Genomic DNA, 21,613 nt, shown 5'->3' with positions numbered 1-21,613 from the left:
CACTTAAATTTAATGCTAACTCTAGCACTCCCATGTCTCAGAAGAGTCACTTTGGGGACCTCTGCGTTGGAACACAATGGCTTAGTTCTTCTCTGGTCCCAATGACTAGGCCATAAATTTAGATGTTCCGGAATCATCCTGGAGAAGACATTCTTGATCAGTGTTAGACTATGTACCACTTTGAGAATCAGAAAAAATTATGAACCTTGTTCCCAGTTAAACTTGTGTACTCCAACCCACACGAAATTTGCCTTGGAGTTTCAAGATTTGAAAGACCCTGAGGCTTATCCACAGACTCGTCTCAAGTTAAGAGATCCAGTTGCATTCAATTGACTTTATTTTACAAGAACCAAAAAATTAAAAGTGGCATGAAAGTAAAATGTAAGAGGAAAAAGAAAGGAGCTGAATGTGTGAAAATGACATTCTCTCTTCACTGAAGGCAGACAAGTGGACAAAGGAGAATTTAAAGTAGTCATTTGGTTTCAGCAAGACCTATAAAAAAATGATGACATTTTAGGAATTTAGTTCATAATGTGTCAATAGTTATCATGATACGTAGATTTCATTTAGCTTCTATAATTTGTCTCTGTGTCTAAGAAGTTAGTATACAAGGAATGTATTAAGTTAAAATTTTTAATTTAAATATTTAAACTTGGCATATAGTGAATTGGAAATCATGAACTTCACCTAATATTTATAGATAGACTCTGTCCTTTTCACGCTTTTTTACAAGTGATATACAATGGTTTTAACCATTGCATAAATTTAGATTCATGAGTTTTGAGTAAATATAATGATTGAAATAGTGATTATTCTATTAAAAACATAATGATGTAATAATATATTTTGAATCAATAAAATACATAACTACATACTAAATTGCTTGCTTTCATGTTCTCTCCATTCGTTTTCTTATTTTGCTTTCTAAATTTTAACAAGTCAAAATTTATTCAGCTTATGTTCTTTCTCCTATTAGATGTCAATTATAACAATTAAATAATACAATTTACACATGTACTGATCTAAGGAAACCATAGCGTGTTATCTGTTCTGCAAATTAGACAGCCCATATGGAAAAACATGACACAGTAATAATTAAGCCTCACTTCTGAAATCAAACAAGGTTGATTTGATTCCCAGTTTTGAATTTTCGAGCTGTAGTAACTTAATATCTATAGGCCTATTTTCTCTTTTTTTCATTTATGAATTCAGGAAAGTAATATAATCTGCTCCATATGGTTGCTATTGGCATAAACTGAAATACATTATGTGAAGTTTATATCGTTTAGTAAGGATTTGAGATATTGGCTATAAGTAAATTTTACTATTTATTAACTTTGTTTTCTAATGCATTCCATTTTACAGATTTATTTATTTATTTATTTATTTATTTATTTATTTTCAGAAAGTTCAGGGAGAGTAATAGCTTGCCTAAGGTCACACAATGGAAGAAGCAGCCTTCTCTGATCTAATGCTATTACCATTATATCACAGATCACTGTGTTCTATTTTAGATCACAAAACATGAAGACAATGTGATGCACTGAAATTATTTGTTGCAAAGACTCTCAAAATTCTGTAACTTTCTCCCCAAATTATTTCACACTCTTTGGTAATTTCCTATTTCATTAATCTTCCTTTTTATTTAACTTATCCCCATATGTTTCAAATTATTTTAGACTCTGCCATTATCTATTGATCCAAATAATAAACAGAAAAACTTTGCATCACATTTAAGGTTCTGAAAGTATCCTCTAAATATATATGTACTTTTCAAATTAAGAATTAGAATTCTTCCATGAGTTTATTTTAAAATAGGAGAAATTTGGGGTGCCTAACTTTGTGGATCTTTTCAGAAATGAAGTCTGAAATAAAGGAATGCATGGAAAACATTGTTTCCTTTCACTTTATTTATACCAAAATTAGGTGTAAACACACTGTTAAACAATTAAGTTGTATTTAAACTCACACCCAGTATAAATTGTTCTAAGAAAATTCATTTTTGAGGTTAGAAAAATCATGAGTTTAGCACAGTATATTACTTTACTAACTTTGTGTGTAATTAAAAATGAAATAAAACTAATAGATTCTAGGAGTGTTCCAATCGTTGACAAAAATTTAATGATAAAATCCTCAAGTATTCTTCATTTTGTAAAATAAGATTATTTTTCATTTCTTGTTGGAACAGAATCTAGTGTATCAATGCTATGGTACAACCAAGTTAAAATTATAGTCAGCACATTTTGCCTGTCCCCATAACAGACTTAATTTATCCATTTATAGTATTTAGATTTTATGATTGTATTGGTAAATCCATGAATTTTGTCTTTATTCATTTTCTTTTCTTTTGCTCATTTACCTGAGTTATCTTCTTTGATGCTTCCATAGAATTTCTAGGCCATGGATGAAATAAGTGTGACTGTGGTAGTCTCAGGTATGCCTGTGGTGAATTCTGAGGAAGCTTTTGGAGTAGCTCCAGTGTTCACCGTTGGTTCAGTGGTAGGAATAAATGTAGGGTTAACAGTAGCAATGGTATTGATGTTAGGAATGACTGTTTTGTCTTGAATTTTTTTGGGGGGAACAGCAATAAGTGAAGGATGTTGGTATGAGTGATGTGCCACAGTGGGTGGGTGGATATTTGGCAGGATTTGCCACTGAGGAATTTGGACACGTAGCCTAAATGCAACTGGTTTTGCATAATATGGATAAGGCATATATTGGTTACTAATTGGTACAGCTGGTCTATATTGGTAGGAATTGTGTTCAAAAGAAGGGTAACTATTCAGCACATACTGAATTGGAATATATTTGACTGTGTATTGATCAAACAATCTTGCATTATTTTCATGGCACTGCAAAGAGAATAAATTATGAAGAATGGTATTATTGTATGGTAGAATGCAGAGATATCTTAAATCAGAATTTTTTGAAATAATATGTTATAGTATTTGACATTGAGTAAATACAATCTTGGAAGTAGTGAACACAGCAACCACATTATTTTACAAGCTATGATTTGTACACTTTCCATTCACTTCTTGATTTTCATCAAATATTAAAAATAATATTAGTTTCAAACAAATTAGATGAGGTAATCCATAATGTAAACCACATAGCCCAGAGCTTGGCATATATGAAAATTGCTCAGTAAATGTTGGGCATTATAATAAGTACACAGCTAGAAAAATCTCATAGAGAGCTTTGACATACCATATGAGAGAAACATATATATTATATTACATATGTTACTGCCAAAACACATTTGTAATTATTTACAAATTTTATCTAGAGATTAGACTGAGGGCACTTTTTCTTTTCTAAACTAATTATGGCACAATAGTAAAATAATGTGATATGTGAGAATTCCTAGATTTATACTTTGGATGTTTTTTTTCAGCCGAATTTTATCCATTAAAAATCAGTTAAGGAATTTTCAATTTTTATTTATTTCTGTTCTACTGCTTATGTGTAGTTATCAAAGTATATCATTAGATCTTTCCATATGAATAGAAACAAATCAACAAAATTACACTGTAAGCAAGCATTTCTCACGAAAGAAAGACGTATTTAAGTGTATCTATTCAAACATATTTGGGAAACAAAAAGAGGAAGTAAATATAAGTTTATGGGAAATAGTCAAAGATGGGTCAGAGCAGGATCTTTTCCAAAGTCTTGCAATGTAGGCAAGAAAGATATTAAACTTTACTTTTGTTTTCATTTTTTTTCAATATTAAATTCTGAGTTTTCCCATGTAGCTAACTATATAGGAAAACCAAAAACACATGACTTGAGCTGTAAAATGAAACCAAGATTTTCAGTTGAACACTGATGTTGATTCACATAATTGGTGGTTAAGGTGAAGTTTTTTACAAAGATTATTAAATTATTTATGGAGTTTAAATATTTGTTTAGATTTTTAAAGAGAAAGCATTTTAATATCTTTGAACTTTGCAGAAAAGTATACTTGGAAATTTGTCTCGTCTACCAGAAATAATTAAAGTAAACTTACCGTTGGTTGTTCCTGGTTTTGCACCTCTGCACCCTGGTGAGGTTCAGAGAAATAATAAGAAATAAGTTTTTAAAAAGCAAGGAATAGTCTAGATTTTTTTGTGTGTGTGTTTTTAAAAATTACAATCTTTCATTTTTCTCATGGCACTGCAAAGAGAATAAATTATGAAGCATGGTATTATTGTATGGTAGAAACCTGTTTTGTTTGTTTCTGTTGTAATATTGTAAAATATTATAAAACATTTTGCATAGTTATTTAACCTATAAGGTCTGTGAACCAACCACAAAAATGACATCAATATAGTAATTGAAATAGTAATAATGATCTCCTTAAATTGTCTTTAAAATAAGACACCAAGGGAGAAAAATTCAAGGTTGAAAATAATATGATCATCTGACTCTTGTTCCAACAAATACATATTTGTTTAAATGAAAAATATGAATAACCTATATTTAGTTTATATTGAATGCACATTGTTAAAAATAAGAAGAGCATTGAGAACATTTTCTTTGTTTCCTTCTAAGATGCTTTATGAGGTTTACTTAGATTTAAAACAATTGCCTCTAGCATAATATGTTATATAAATAATAGATTTTGAAAAATCAAATTTCATTTGTTTTTATAGTACTTTTCTTAATCTAGATTGCAATGTGTATATGTAATCAGGAGTGAGAAAATAATTTTCATAGACAAGTATATATAAAACTTTAAAAACTAACAAAAAGTTTTATAAACTTTTGAGATGAAGTCACAATACTAAATATTTAAAAAATGACAGCTCTAGTTTAGGACTTTTCACACATATCCCTTGGATAAACAAAGACTTATAGAGAGGACAATAATTCTTTGGTAGGAATTATCAAATTGTACATAAAGGTTGTGCCAACTTATAATGCCACCAATAGCTTATAACATTGTGCAGTTAATCTAGAAATCTTCTGAAAGTTGTAGGTACAAAAATTAGAAATTTGATAAAAATAATAAAATTCAGGATGTGTTGAGACAAAGACTAGTTTTCCTCTAAAAGTATTAAATTATTACCATGTTTTCCTGAAAATCAGACTGGACAATCAGCTGTAATGCGTCTTTTGGAACAAAAGTTAATATAAGACCCTGTGTTACATTATATTATAGCAAAATAAGACCGAGTCTTATATTAATTTTTACTCCAAAAGGCGCCTTAGAACTGATTGTCCGGCTAGGTCTTATTTTGGGGGAAACACGGTAGTTTAAAGTTTTAAAAGTAATATGAATATTGTAGAAACTTTGCCTACACTCAAAAATTCTGATAATCTAGACCTCTTAATATAATATCAATCTATATTATGTATTCCTGGTACATGTTTATTTTAGTATCTTGTATCTTGCTTGTTTTGAAGATGCATGATCTCTCATAATATTTTTCCATTTATCTCACAGTTTTCAGACTTACATATTTCTAGTTGAAAGATAGATGATTATGTCATGAAAAGATTTTTTTACCTTTGTTGTTTGCCATTAAGCCTCTTCTTTCAAAAAACGTTTTATGATAAATAGATAAATAATATTTGTCAACTAGTGACCTTTTTAAATACTTTTTATTGATTCCCTAAGATAGTTTTTAAAACGTGATTTTTAGAGAGGACAATAATTCTTTGGTAGGAATTATCAAATTGTACATAAAGGTTGTGCCAACTTATAATGCCACCAATAGCTTATAACATTGTGCAGTTAATCTCATAATTGCTAGTAATACATATTATCTTAACTGTTTTTATTTTGGAGAGAAGAGATAAATTAGTACATAAAAGATGCTATCACACTGCTGTTTTCATTTACATAATTTTGACTACTCATAAGATGGAATGATAAAATCTACAAATTTTCATTCTTGTTCAGAATTATTTATTCAACTCCATAGGGCTTGAAGCTTTTGTAAAAATGGGAAGGAGTGTTTGGGGGCTAGAGAAGACTCAAATAACTCAAGAAGACTTTGCTATATGGCAGGCTGTTGTGGATCATTTTCTGATTTCAACTTTAATTCCTAGTATCACTTAAAGAGAAAACCAAAGGTAGCCACAATAAAATGGAATTTCAAAGAATAAATGAAAGAAAATAGACAATTCTCCAAATAGGACATACAGATGCCCAATAGACATATGAAAAGATGCTCAACATCACTAATCATCAGAGAAATGCAAATAAAAACAACAATGAGATACCACCTCACACAAATCAGAATGGCTATCATCAGTAAGACAAATAGTAACAAGTGTTGGAGAGGCTGTGGAGAAAAAGGAACCCTTATACACTGTTGGTGGGAATGCAGATTGGTGCAGCTAATATGGAAGGCAGTGTGGAGGTTCCTCAAAAAATTAGGAATAGAATTGCCATATGACCCAGCAATCCCTTCCCTGGGTATCTACTCAAAAAATCGAAAACATTTATCTGTAAAGATATATGTGCTCCATTGTTCATTGCAGCTTTATTTATGGTGGCCACAACATGGAAACAACCAGTGTCCTTTGATAGATGATTGGATATAGAAGATGTGGCATATATACACAATGAAGTACTATTCTGACATAAGAGAAGATGAAATACTGCCATTTGCGACCACATGGATGAATCATGAGATTATTATGCTAAACAAAATAAGTCAGACAGAAAAAGTCAAGAACCATATGATTTCATTGATATGTAGGCTATGCAACTGAAAAGAAGAAAGGAACAAGACAAACAAATGAAGGAATAAAAACTCATAGAAACAGACAATAGTTTAGTGGTTACCAGATAGTAAAGGGGAAGGGGAATTGTAGATGAGGGTAAACGGGATCAAATATACGGTGATGGAAGAAGTGACTTGGTGGTGAACACACAATGTGATATACAGATGATGTATTACAGAATTGTACACTTGAAACCTATGTAACTTTACTAACCATTGTCATCTCAATAAACTTTAATTTAAAAAACTAAAGAAAATAAATGTGAAAGTCATAATACAAATTTTTAAAGTTTGACTCTAAGAATTAACCTAATAGAATTATTTAATAGATATTAACTTAAAAAAACAAGTCTAAATTTAATAATAAATGAATTATGAAACAAGGACTAGTGCTCTCCCAAATTTTACAATCTAAAAGGAGGTCATAAAACATCATTTCATGTTTGTTTTCCTATTCTTACTGTTGGCAAATAAGTGCCTAAGATCCCCAAATGAACATGAAAATAACACAGAGCAATAGCCATAACAACAATAAAAACAAGTTAAAAAATTAAAAAAGAAACCCAAAATCTTTCTCTTGTTTTAATAGCCATAGTACACAGAATGTAATTCATAGAAATACCTGAAAATCTTAGAGTTGTTCATGTATATGATCCCTGGGGAGGAGTCAGAGTCAGTCAGTTGACATAATAGATAATATAACAAAAGATCTGATAATGTTTGAATGGTAAAGGTAGATGTGTCAAGGTCTTTAAAACTGGTGGAAAAGCTTTAAAAACTCCTCATTCTTTAAGGACTTAAGCCCTAAAGAGATTGGAGTCTGTGTGAAATAGGAATTTAATTTTACAAAGTTCTGATTTTGGACTGTGATTTCTGTATTATTCTCTTTTTATCTTTATTAAATCTGTTGGGATGACAATGGTTCATAAAATTATATAGGTTTCAAGTGTACATTTCTATAATTCATCATCTATATATTCCATTGTATGTTCACCACCCAGAGTCAGTTGTCTTTCTATCGCCATATATTTGACCTCCTTTAGCCTTTTCTATCACACTCCTCCTCTCCCCCCTTACTCTCTGGTAACCACCAAACTGTTCTCTGTGTCTATGATTTTTGTTTGTTTGTTTTGTTTGTTGCTTTCAGTTTTATATGCCACATATGAGTAAAGTTCTATGGTTCTTGACTTTTTCTGTCTGACTTATTTTGTTTAGCATGATAATCTCAAGATCCATCCATGTTGTCACGATGGCAGTATTTCTTCTTTTCTTATGGCTGAGTAATATTCCATTGTGTTATTCTTTATAAATCATTTTTAGAACTTCCTATAATTTGAAAATATTTTCAGTATTGATTTTTCTCCCAGAACATATTTTCTCTATAGTATGAGAATTTTAAAGGTTTTCTATACATGATAATATGTGATTTCCTAAATCATGGAAACTAGAAGGATATTCAGAAGAACATGGCTTTAATTTTATAATAGAAATAAATATAAAAATAAATTACTTTTAACAAAATATAGCTAGTATGCAGCTATTTTGTTCTGTAAATTATAATTGTTTTAGAAATTTGAATAATTCAGGTCCTTAAAAATTTATTTTTTAAAAAATTATTTATTTATTATTTTTATTAGTTTCAGGTGTACAAAGCAATGTGAAAAATGTTAAAGTATTAATACAAATTGATTAGAAGATATTAACTCACCAAAAAAGGCATGGTTAATGCCAGGATATTCACAACTAGGAAAAAACTCATCGTTGCACCTAAAAATAGAAATTAAAAATATTAAATTAAAAGGATCTGTTACTAATAATTTAGGAGTGATTTGGAGAAATGTTGTCTTTGCTTTAAGAAAAAAAGCCAGATTTATGGGTAGATTTAACCAATGTGGAAAATCTATTTTATCAAAAGCTTTAAAAAAACCAAACTTGGAGTATAACATTTATGAATTTAATTTTTGACTATATTACTGAAAGTATCATTACAATGTTAATCATCAATTCATTTACCATATGCCAAGAACCTACTAGGAACAAGTCATGGTATCAAGTGTTGAGATTATCAGGGTGAATTGGTCTTGCCAACAAGTAGCATCAATTTTAGAAAGAAAGTTGTAACATACACAAATCACTGTAAGAGAAAAGAAAATGGAAAATGTCACAAAAGTGGTTTTCTACAGAAAACACGTTTCAGTTAAGAAATCGACAAGTTCTTTGTGTAGGAGATAGCATATACCATGTTTCCCCGAAAATAAGACCAGGTCTTATTTTTTGCTCCAAAAGACGCATTAGGGCATATTTTCAGGGGATGTCTTATTTTTTCATGTACAACAATCTACATTAATTCAAATACAGTTGTGTCATCTTCTTCTGGAACATTGTCATAATGTACTAAATGCACCTGACTGATGATCTTAACTGGAGCTTATTTTCGGGGTAGGTCTTATTTTCAGGGAAACACGGTAGGTGGGACTTGCCCATGCAGAGATTCATAGGGAGAGAAATTTTCAAGTAGAGGAGAAAGCCTTGGGAATACAGATGGACATTTTGAATGGAGAGTTTTATGAGTAGGGAAAGATAAAGTTGGAAAGAAAGTTTAAGGCAGAAAAGGGAGAGGCCTTAAATGCCAATTTAGAGTTAGGCATGGCTTTGTAAATAATGAAAACCAGATGAGTGATTTTGAATTAGAGATTGATGTAACTACACAGTCCTTTGGAAGACTGAGTACTATCTCAGACTCTATACTTGTATAACGTTGGCCAAGTAATTTCTCTTACATGGGTCTTACCTTTCTTACCTATAAAATGGAGGCTTGAACTAAGTAATTTCTAAAATTCTGCAATTCCGCAATCAATCTACCAGGAAAAAGCAAGATAAAAGGAGGAGAGTATTCTGACACTGCATTTTCATAATCTGTTTTTCCAGTAATTGTAAATGATATGATTAACTTGATTGTGTTAATAAGAAATATAGATATTACATTTATAGTGGCTTTAACTGAAATAGTTAAAGAAATAAATTTGCCTTATATTTCTAAAGGAGTATAGATTTCACACCTGCTTATTTGATCCTTTTTTAATAATTTTCTTTTTAGAAAGATACATTTAACACTTCAAAATTTTAATATTTAAGTACGTATTGTATTTGTGAAGTAAATAACTATATATATATTTTCCGGCTATTTTTATTAGATTTGTTTCCTACAAACTGAGTTTTATAAAAGATGGTCACAGAGTTAAAGTCCAGGTCAGGGAAAAGGGAGCACATGAGGTTCCATTTGCCTCTGATTCTCAAGTGATAACGATTAGGAAGGCTGTCTACTAAATTGACTTCAGAACCACTGATAATATATCATTGGATGGAAAAGAATTCATGTGGAAACAAGTTTGAACAACCTATAGCAAACTCAAGTTTCCTTGAGAGGGATAGAGTTCCTTATTAATTTTCATTTGCCAGTTAACTTTTTTCAATTGAAATATATTTGACATATAAAATTGTACAAACTTAAGGTGTACAACACGTTGACTAGATACATTTATATATTGTTAGGTGATTGACATTGTAGTGGTAATTAGCACCTCTATGACATCATAAAATTATCTTTTCTCTTCTTGTGGTTGGAATAATTAAGATCTAATTTCTTAGCAAATTGTATGATTATAATACAGCTAACCAAATACTTTGCCTAGATAACTCAGGAAAGAATATCTTCTTTTGTAAATATAGATAACAATATTGTATTACACTCGCCAGTAAACTGATAAGTTTATAGATGAAACAATAATATGTCCACGGTGAATCACACTCCTTTTCAATTCACACAGAATTATATAACACACACAAATATTCAGTAAAAAATGATAGTAATACCTCTCTTTTCAACATAAACAGAAATCAGAGAGATAAGACCATACTTAAGTTAGCAGTTACTTTTATGCTTAGTACTTAAATTTACCCTCATCACATGGTAAATTTGTGAAACAGTAGAACTATTCAGTTATCATGAAAATATGAAAGGCATGTTTTAAAATAATAGTTATACTATAACAAATAAAATTGTGATATTTAGATAGAAATAAAATTTGAAATTAGTTAAGGGATCCATCAATATTATTATCACATGCCCATCTTCCTGAGAAGTTAGCTTACTCCGTTTGCCTGTAGGAATAGGATCATTGTTTTGATCACCTTCTTCTTTACAATTTATACTGTCTTTAGTAGTTTAGCCAGCTTCAAACCTTGACTTTAACCCAAAGTTGTTAAAAATAAATTTGATCATAACACCATATAAAATCCAAGGTTTAGTTTAGAAATTAATCTCAAAATGATGCCAAGATATGTTCAAGATTAACAATAAAGATTCGAAGACAGAAAATATACTTCTAAAATAACTTTGGTGGTATTATTACTGACTAGTGTGAAAAGCAATCATTCTCTCTGGATGTTTCAACATAATTACCTTTCCTTGTGCCTGTTGTATCTTGCTTGCCAGTAGGTTGAGTTGGCCTCTCAACTGTAAAGGTAAATAACTGAAGACTAATTAAAGGGTATCTGTGCCTTGAGTCATGCAATTTATTTTCCTCTTGTGTTTTACCCAATAGGAAGATGACAAAAAGGAAAGGTTTGACAACAGCAGGGTTATCTTTGGTTCAATCTTAGTTAATGAAATGTAGAGGGGAAATAGAGTTGTCATTCATAAAGCTTAAGAGACAAGTCACACTTTCTAAAGAAATCATTTTTATATTTTATGAAGAGCTATAGAAGAGTTTCAAAAAATATTAATTAGGTTCTTAATCAACTAATTCCACCTATTTGAATTTAAAGCTATTGTTACAATGAAAAAATAAGCTAGCCAAACCATTTCATATTTTAAATGTTTCTTTTTAGTTTAAGAACCTGGATATCAAGCAACCCTACATATACCGTGTTTCCCCGAAAATAAGACCTAGCTGGACAATCAGCTCTAATGCGTCTTTTGGAGCAAAAATTAATATAAGACCTGGTATTATATTATATTATATTATATTATATTATATTATATTATATTATATTATACCAGGTCTTACAGTAAAATAAGACCAGGTCTTATATTATAGTAAAATAAGATTGGGTCTTATATATAGTAAAATAAGACCGGGTCTTATATTAAGTTTTGCTCCAAAAGACGCATTAGAGCTGATAGTCCGGCGACGTCTTATTTTCTGGGAAACATGGTATTATGTGCTGTGGTTAGTCTTTTTCCTTCTAGAATTACAACTATTGATTTTTTAAAATTAGAAAACTTACCATCTCTTACACACCCAAGTGCAACTTCTTACAAGTTAAATCTAGATATAAAATACTGTAATCAATATAAATAGGGAGCCATTTGCATTTGAGCTGCAATATTGTTCTTCAGTAAGATTATGGTATAAGCATTCAATATATAAGCAATCAACTTGCTGATTAATTAACATCTTATGAATCAAAGTTATTTTCAGATTTTTAAATTTTAATAATGCAAATGAGTTATTCTGAATGTACAAAATTAAATTATTGAATTGGAGGTAATTGTTCTGTTTCAAGGACAGCTCCTTCTGATTTACAGAGTATATATCACAAAACCAACAACATGGGAGATGTTTTGGTAAAATACAGCTACACAAATAATTTGCCTAAATAACTCAGGAAAGAATATTTTCTTTTGCTTGCATTTCTCTTGGGAAAATGTCAATTGTGTCTTCACTTTAGCTGTGAAGGACTGGCCAGATTGACATATTTACAGAAATAAATGTAGGACTGCCAGAGTACAAACAAGAAATAATATCAGCATTGTGGTTATTCTTATATTCCTGTCTTTTTCTTAGAACTATTTCATGTTTTATAAAGTTAGGAATGATGTTCAGAACCCTAGAATGCTTATTCAGTTTATACAGAATAAGTTAAAGTTTTCTATTTCTCAGAATAGTTGGCTTCTGCTGTTCAGAGAAAGATGGCAGAGTTTCAAAACTGCTAAAACAAGCTGCTAAAGTAGTAAGACCGGCCATTCTATCTGGACTGTTTAGTCGCATCATTTTACTTTGGTTGTCAGGGTGAAGTGATAGGTGGAACATTATGATCTGGTTCAAATTATGAAGGTGTCCAATTCCACATGGCAATTTCTCAGTCATTGATATAGAGTTATATGTTGATATTGATTTTATTTATTTAATTCACATGTACCAGAGACTCCTTTAATAACAAGAAAATCTATTTCATCTAGGAATGCTAGGAATCCTTCCTCCCTATTGAGAGGAAACCATTTCTATAGTGGCATCAGCTATCCACATCAAATAGGAACATGGCTCTCTTGGCAGTTTTGCAAAACTGAATATTATTCTTTGAGCACTTAAATTATTTCTGGTACTGTTATAGGCATTAGGGATACATTACTAACCAAAGCAGGCAAATATCCTTGCCCTTGTGGAGGTCATAGTCCAACATTTACTTGAATACTCGTGACACTGAACATTCCCCATATACAAGTATATTGACCTAAGGCCATCTACGAAAGCTAGAGTTTTGAGTGACTCTTGTAGGTAAACTAGATGAACTCTGTATTGGAGCTATTCAAATACCCCGCTGTTCTCCATAGAAAAGCAAAAGGGAAATCAGAACTCCCATAATATGAAATCCCAGGATGTTGGGATGGTGCTGAACAAAGTCTCAAAACTTAAGCGAGTGTGTAATCTAGAACTGATTCACCAGCCTTGATCTAGTTACATATGCATCTTAAGTGTCATGGCCTACTCCTGAAACATCCCTGGAGTCTGGAAAGAGGACCAGCAGGGCTTCTCTGTCAAGGTACAGCTTCTTTTTGTTTAGGTCCGATAATCAGTATCTATCTCTATAACTACTCACACAGTCAAGCTGGGTAACAGGCTATTGGCAGTTCATAAATTCACATTTCAAGCACTATGAAGTAAATATTTTGTGATGTGAAATGATGCTTATTAACTCATTATACATTATTTTATCTGTAACAAGTTCTTATTGTTCTGTTAGCATTTCTTACATCTGATACATATTTCATCTCTATTTTCTCTTCTTTGGTTTTATTTTTTCTGTCTCATTTTCTTTCTCAGCTACTTCATTAGTACCAGGCTGATCTCAATACTGTATTGTATGCTTGAAGGACAAAAATACTTGTGACAGTTGTTGCAATGTAAATTACTAACACAAGTTTCTATATGATTAATTCTTAAGGCATCACAAAATGAACATTTTAGTGCAGAAATTTGTGTGCTTTGTAAACTATTGCTATGATATGTGAAAATAGCATGAAATGCTCTTAAATTTTTTTCAACAGTAGCAAAATGGAATGTCACAATTTTGCTCTCCTATAAACAATTCAGTTAAATAAACAATGCACACACACAGTTTTTATAAAAAACACGGCACTTTGAAGAATATAAACAGTCACAATCTCTGCTTGCAGAGAATATGTAAAAAGATAATGCTTTCTGTAGGGCATTGATAAGAAGACTTTTTGAGGCAGTGAGGAGACACTTCACATTATCTGGAGCCTAGAATGAAGGTCATTAGGAATTTAGCATCATCCCACGAATAAATTCAGGCTTTAGTAACTTTTAGGATCTCAGGGTTTCTGGATCCATTATAAAGACACAGATTTAAAAATAAAGTAAAAATAAAAATACAATAATCAAGAAAACTTTTAATTTACATAAAGCATAATTTATCTACTATCATCCTTAGGACCCTCTGTATTTTTTTGTATTTACTCCAAAAGGTCTTTTATTCCTCTCATACCATTCAAAATAGATAGCCAGGTCAACTACGATCTCCATGTGGCCAAACTCAATGCTGATGTTTAGGTCTTAAACTCAGCAACTTTTGACATGGTGATTGGTGTTTCTCACTTGCATTGATTTTTCTTTTGTTTTTTCCTCTCACATCTTTGGTTACTCTTAATTTTTCTTTCAGTTCCTCTTATTTTCCTCAAACTCTTAATTTGGGAAAACTTCAAGGATTCCTTCTGAGTTCACCACCCCTTTACCTTTTCTCCCCTCTCTATTTTGAGTATTGTTATCATTTACCTACTCGATTCCTATAGCCTTAAATATCGTCTACCATTCAAATTCAGGTATCCAACAATTGTTTTAACATTTCCATTTTTATGTGACATAGACATTACAAATTTATCACGAACAAGGTAAAATGTTGATCTTCAAACATATCCCTTTTCTCAATCAAGTCCTCTAGTAGTCTTTTCCTGTGACACCATGATACTCCCAGTGGCTCAAGAGAAACTCCTATGAGTCATCTTTTGTTCTCTTCTCCCCAACAATCCATCAGAAAAATTATAAGTCCTATCTTAACCTGAATCTGCCACCACTGTCTCGTATTACCTTTATCGCCCTCTTCAGTCCCATCTACTGACATCTCACATCTGACCATCCCATTGTTCCCTTTCTGGTATCACTAATTTCACTCTTGTCACCTTATGATCATTCGTCACATAGTAATAAAAATATTACTTTTTGGAAATATGTGTGATATGATTATTCTGCTTAAAATCTTTCATAACACTTAGAATAAATTCCAAATATTTTATCAAGGCCTCAATTTCTGTAAAATTTAGTCTCTTTTTATCCCTTTTACCTTGTCTTTTACTACCTTTTCTCTTACTATGTGCAATATTTGAGGACCTTTCTGTTCCTAGAAGATGCCAAACTCTTTCTCAAATCAGGGACTTTTCACTTGTTTTCATGTTCTCCGATGTTCTTACCCCAATTCTTCTCATTAGTGTCTCCTTTAAATAATTCAGGTTTCAGCTTCAATATTTTCCTCTTAGAGACACTTTCCTTGGCACCTTTTCTAAATAGTCATTTCCTTTACTTCATCTCATTTTTTTTATAACATACCACAACATGAAAAGATTTTTAAAATTTATATATGTCCATTTACTATTCGTTGTTTTCTTCCTCTTGAAGATAAGTTTTTAAGTGTATAGACCTAAATCTGGTACATATTAGAAATAAATGTTTTATGCACAAATGATTAATTATTTGGACTATTTGTTTTAGTTTCAAATTCTTGCCTCAACCCATCCTACTAGGTCAGAATTTGTAAGGGAGAAATATTCCTGGAAATCTGCATAGCTAATAAGCACCTAAATCATTTTTTTAAAGAGATGAAAGTTTGGAAATCACTATTTTCTTCTGAATGAAGTCAGAACCTGGTTGAAGAACTTCTAAAGTGCATAGTCACATTATGTGTTTCCTAGAATTCTAATTTATTTTACTGGGATTTCTGTGAAAGCATTAGCACTAACATTTCCTAAACTGTTGGGAATGGTGAGCTGTCTTTTGGTGTGATTGCAGCTAAATTATAGTGTCGCCCTCTGGTTTTATTTTGTTTCTCATACTGAAGTATTGGGTAGTTGAGAGAAACTAGAGGCTTTTTCAAGCTGTTGGAGGGAGGGGCACTTCAATTGTCAATACCTCACTTTAAAAAATAATATTAAATATTGGGGTGACATTGGTTAATAAAATTATATAGGTTTCAAGCATACAGTTTTATAATACATCATCTGTATATTGCATTGTGTGTTCACCACCCAGTCAGTTCTCCTTCCATCACCATATATTTGACCCCTTTTACTCTCTTCTACCACTCCTCCTTCCCCTTTCCCTCTGGTAACCACTAAACTGTTGTCTATGCCTATGAGTTTTTGTTTGTCTGTCTTGTTCATTTGCTGCTTTCAGTTTTATATCCTACATATGAGTGAATCATATGATTCTCAACTTTTCCTTTCTGACTTATTTCACTTAGCATGATAATCTCAAGATCCATCCATGTTGTCACAAATGGCAGTATTTCTTCTTTTCTTATGGCTGAGTAATCCATTATATCCATGTACCATCTCTTCTTTATCCAATATTCTGTCAAAGACACTTCAGTGTTTCCATGTCTTAGCCATAATTAATAATGCTGCAGTGAACATCAAAGTATCATATGTTTATGGATAAATGTTTTCAGATTTTTGGGGTACATACCCAGAATGAGGGATTGCTGGGGTATGTGGTAATTCTATTACAAATTTTTTGAGGAACCTCCACACTGTTTTGTATTTTTACCAATTGGCTATACCAATTTACATTCCCACTAGCAGTATATGGGGGTTTATTTCTCTCCACAGCCTCTCCAACCTTGTTATTATTTTTCTTATTGACAATAGCCATCAAAACAGGTGTGAGGTGGTTTCTCATTGTGATTTTGATTTGCATTTCCCTAATAGCTAGTAAAGTTGAGCATTTTTCATATATCTGCGGTTTGTTTTCTTGGGAGAAGTGTCTGTTCAGGTCTTCTGCCCATTTTTGAATTGGATTGTTTGTATTTTTGTTGTTCAGTTGTATGAGTTCTTTATATATTTTGGCTATTAGCCCCTTATCAGAGATATTGTTTGCAAATATCTTCTCTCATTTCATTGGTTGCTTCTGTTTTGTCAATGGTTTCTTTTGCTGTGCATAATTTTTCAGTTTGATATAATCCCATTTATTTATTTTTGTTTTTACTTCTCTTACATTTGAGATCAAATTCATAAAATTCTCTGTAAACCCAAGGTTAATAAGTTTACTACCTATGCTTTCTTTTTTGCAATTTATTATTTGAGGTCTTATATTTAGGTCTTTGACCCATTTTGAGTTAATTTTGGTGTATGGTGACAGCAGTCTACTTTCATTCTTTTGCACGTAGCTTTCTAATTTTACCAGCACCATTTATTAAAGATACTCTCTTTTCTCCATTGCAGTGTTTTGGTTCCATTGTCAAAAATTATCTTTCCATATATATGTGGGTTTATTTCTGTGTTCTCAATTCTATCCCATTGCTCTGTGTATCTCTTTTACTGTTCAATATCTCACTTTTCGTCTTGTTATGTTGCTGTTAACTATCTTGGTTTGACCTAGCTTTGGTCAGATGATTCAACTCTGTCTGGATATTATTGAACTGAGATAGAGTTCTAGGAAAAAACTCTCTACTGGGTATCTTAACCATTTACGTAAGGAAATAGCTTATCTGATGATATCTGTTCTCAGTATCTGAATGAAAAGTTCGGAATGTGTATACTGAACAAGATTATTACTAAGAGTGTAAAGGGTGTCAAATATATGGTGATGCAAGGAGAACTGACTCTGGGTAGTGAACACACAATGCAGTATGTAGACGATGTATTATAGAATTCTACACTTGAAACCTATACAATTTTACTAACCAATATCACCCCACTAAATTTAATAAAAATTTAAGAAGAGAATGTTACTAAGATATTTATTACTTTCGGTTTTGTTTCTCAGGTCAGATATATTCATAAAGTTAATTTGTATATATTAATTTGTATATTCATTAGAAATAGGTTCTAAATTATTTTACTCTCATCTTTTGCTCTCTTTTACTTTGCCCAATGAAGCTAAATGTCATTAAAAATACTAATTTGTGTATAGAGTTTATCCATCCAGTAAACATCTATTGAACATCTAATTTGTGTTAATCTACTTGTCAATAACGTCTTTATCCATTAAAGTTCAGGTCAAAGTCACTTGTGTGCTTTTTCCTACTTGGCAGAGCTAGTTTGCCTTAAAAACAAACAACAATTCTGGGAATGCTTTTTTGGAGCACTTATTACATTTATTGAAACTGTGTACATATTTATCTCCCCTCACTACGTTGTAGGATTTATAAAGGTGAAAAATAAATCCCTTTTCCAAATCCTTAGCATTTAATGCAATGACTGGCACCATATAAAAGATATATGAGGGACACGTGGGTCCTGTACTGAAGGAATCAATAGAATAGGGGAGGTGAATTTAGCTCTCTGTTTATTTTTCTATAAAAGCTCTTGTCAGTAATTAGTATATAAACACCATGTGAATATGAAATCTAGTGTTTCTATAGCTGATTACATTTTAAAATAGCATAGTGTGTTCAAGGATACACTAACTTTATCAACTGTCTTAGATGAGATCATTCTATGATCAATTTAATTTGGGAAACGTAGCTAAGCAAAGTGATATTTTACACTGGCAGTTTCAAGAATGTTATCATATGTATGTATACTGTAGATTTCCAAGGGATATTTTGAGGACAAATATTTATTTTGAGGGCCATATGGTGAGGTTAATGCTTCAAGAAAAACACTTTGGGAAAGAGAGTTTTTCTGGATCCTATCCCCATAAGCCAACATTAAATTACAAAAGGTAATGAAGGTTTGATGATTGGCCTATTGAGAAACTGTCCCACTAATCACAAGCACAAAATATGCCACGACCAGGTATGATGATGCCCAGATTCACTGGAGGAATAACTGATTAATTTTAATTGAATGTATTTGCTTCACAAGTCTAGTAGTTAAAAGTAAATGATGACAGTGTCTTCTTTTTCACCCAGAAAGTTGCAATGGCATAATTTGAGGTGAATAAAATAAAACTTCTAATCTGAGAGTTGACATATATCAAAGACTTAAAAAAAATACACAACAGAGGAAAGAGTAAATTATAGAGCTGGCCCTCTAAAACTTGAGAGAAGCAAACATTTTCCTTCATCCCCTCTTCAGTCTCTGCTTTCCTAACTTCTTTCCAAGCCCCTCTGCCTTGGTTTCCCATTACTGCCTTTTCTCAGTCATGCAATGGCCTCCAATGTGTCAGCTATAAGGTTGGGAAACACTCCCTATAAAGTTAATTTACCAAGTTATGTTGAGGACACTTTGGTCTTCTTGCTGTCCCTCCCATAGTTTTAACTGAGATCACTGACGTTAATACCAGAGAAGGAATATTTAATGTTTGAGGAACCTCTAATCCCTGAAAATGGGTAAGAGGACAGCAGTTTCCTTGCTCAAGTCATGCCAAGAGTCTCATTAGGCTGGCCTTGATTTGTAGCCAGCTTATGGGTTATGGCACAATTTCCCTTATTGACACTAAGAGTCTCAGCTACGAACAATATAAACTTGGGGGGAGAGATGTAATCTTTGTTCAAAGAGAATTTTTATAATTTCCTGATAATTTACCTGTAGGGACAAAGGCTGCCATTGTGACACAATGAAAGGCTCACTGTGTAATCTTATTGGATGACTTTTGTCTCATATTGCAGGAAAGTTTATTTTCGTCACCACCTGCTACCTTTTCCTCCTTCAGGGTTTTGTTTCTAGAATGTTCATTATGGGATTTATGGGAACTGATGATCAGGACAAATTGTCCCTCCATAAAGTTCACAGAGCCTTTGCTATGTGCATTTACTTTACATGGAAGAGAAAATACACTTCATAAACTAAAAACCTCTGAACTTGGTTTTCCCATAGCTGATGGAAATGTGAAACCCTTTAAGATATGTATAATCTATATATACAGTTGCATTGTCTTGAGACAAATAATTTTATTCACAACTTTGCATTTTATGGGCCCTACAATTTTTATAGCACAGTATGAGTGATCATGTTGTAGCTAAGAGAGAACTGTTACCATTTAAATATTGATTTTAAGAAGTTTCTTTTCTCTCTCACAAGAAGCAATCTTTTACTAACTAATATGTTCATATAGGTCAGAGATATAAAAATATGTTTTTGAAAAATAAGAATCTAAAGTTTTATTAATATATTCCATTTATCAAACATTCACTGAATATCTTCTACTTGGCTAAGTACCGGGGAACAGTTATATTATTGTGATACTCCAGGAACTTACAATCTCATCAAGAAGGATACAGAAGTATAAATGAATTATTTATTAGAAGATAAAGCATAAGATTCATACATAAGTGGAAATAAAATGCAGTGGGAGAGGATCAAAGCAGTGAGTACTTCATTCTGTTTGGAGAAATAGGAGGAAATTTCTCATAAAAGTCATAATACTGGACTTGTATTTTGAAAGATAAATTGGATTTCCACACTGAAGCAGAGGAATGGACATTCCATGAAGAGAGTGCACCATAAGCAAAGGCACAGCTGTGAGAGCATGAAGGACAGCAGTAGGGAACAGCAATGGTCTGGTGACATAGAGGATGTATGGTGTATGGGAGGCTTGGCTGCTTGTAGGGGATTTGAAAAGAAGCTCAAGGTTAGTATTATATGTAGAAGGCCTTGAATATCATGCAAAGAAAAATGGATTTTATATTGTAGGCAATAAGAAGACTTCCAAGGCATTGAAGTAAGTCAGAAATATAAGTCAACATATGTTTTGAAAGACAACGCCATGCAGAGTGGCTGCTGGATTAGCAGAGGAGTAGATGGGTGGCACTTACCATTATTAGCATATGTTTGATTTTTGAAATAAAGTGAAAACAGATGGACTTAACTAGTCTTTGGTACTGCCATCATGGAGTCATGGATTCAGAATTTCTTTTAGTAGATACAAAGTTGAAACAAAGACTTAGGAGTTGGATAGGCCTGGCTTGTATTCTTTTCCCATCATGTACTAGATCTATTACTATGTATGTCCACAGGACTTTCATGATCTTCCATTTCCCCACATTAGAAACATGATTACTATACAAAGATTATATGTAAAGATTTGATGATATAATGATTCACAAAAGCACTTTGTAACCTACAAGCATGATATAAATGCTGTTTTTAGGATCTCACTCATTGTCAGTTTTTTGAAGTTTGGGACAGTACTTGATTGATTTTGAGGTCCTTTATCAACACATCAAATTTAATATCTTATTAGAAATAAATTACAGATTCAATTGAGTAATTGAAACAATTAATCAAATAATCTTTTGAACTAAATTAAATTGACCTCTAGCTCTTATTAATACAATCAGCACAACTACACAGCATAAGCTGCTGAATAGACTTTTATTCAATATATTTCCAAAGCTACCTTTACTCCCCATACTTTCCCTAGAATAGTTAATCAAGT

General features: G+C 31.9%; 1 protein-coding gene across 1 annotated transcript; it reads right to left on the bottom strand.

Moving 5' to 3' along the window:
* Positions 1–2,393: 2,393 nt before the first annotated feature.
* CSN3 (casein kappa) lies at positions 2,394–19,783 on the bottom strand (the record flags this gene model as incomplete). Its single annotated transcript, XM_081052430.1, has 4 exons — positions 2,394–2,852; positions 4,010–4,042; positions 8,425–8,483; positions 19,762–19,783. 4 exons carry the CDS (start codon positions 19,781–19,783, stop codon positions 2,394–2,396), a joined length of 573 nt encoding a protein of 190 aa, XP_080908556.1.
* Between the last annotated feature and the right edge of the window lie 1,830 nt (positions 19,784–21,613).

This window comes from Rhinolophus hipposideros, assembly GCF_964194185.1.
Source record: "Rhinolophus hipposideros genome assembly, chromosome: 1".
NCBI lineage: Eukaryota > Metazoa > Chordata > Mammalia > Chiroptera > Rhinolophidae > Rhinolophus > Rhinolophus hipposideros.
This window is presented reverse-complemented; position numbering and strand designations above follow the sequence as displayed.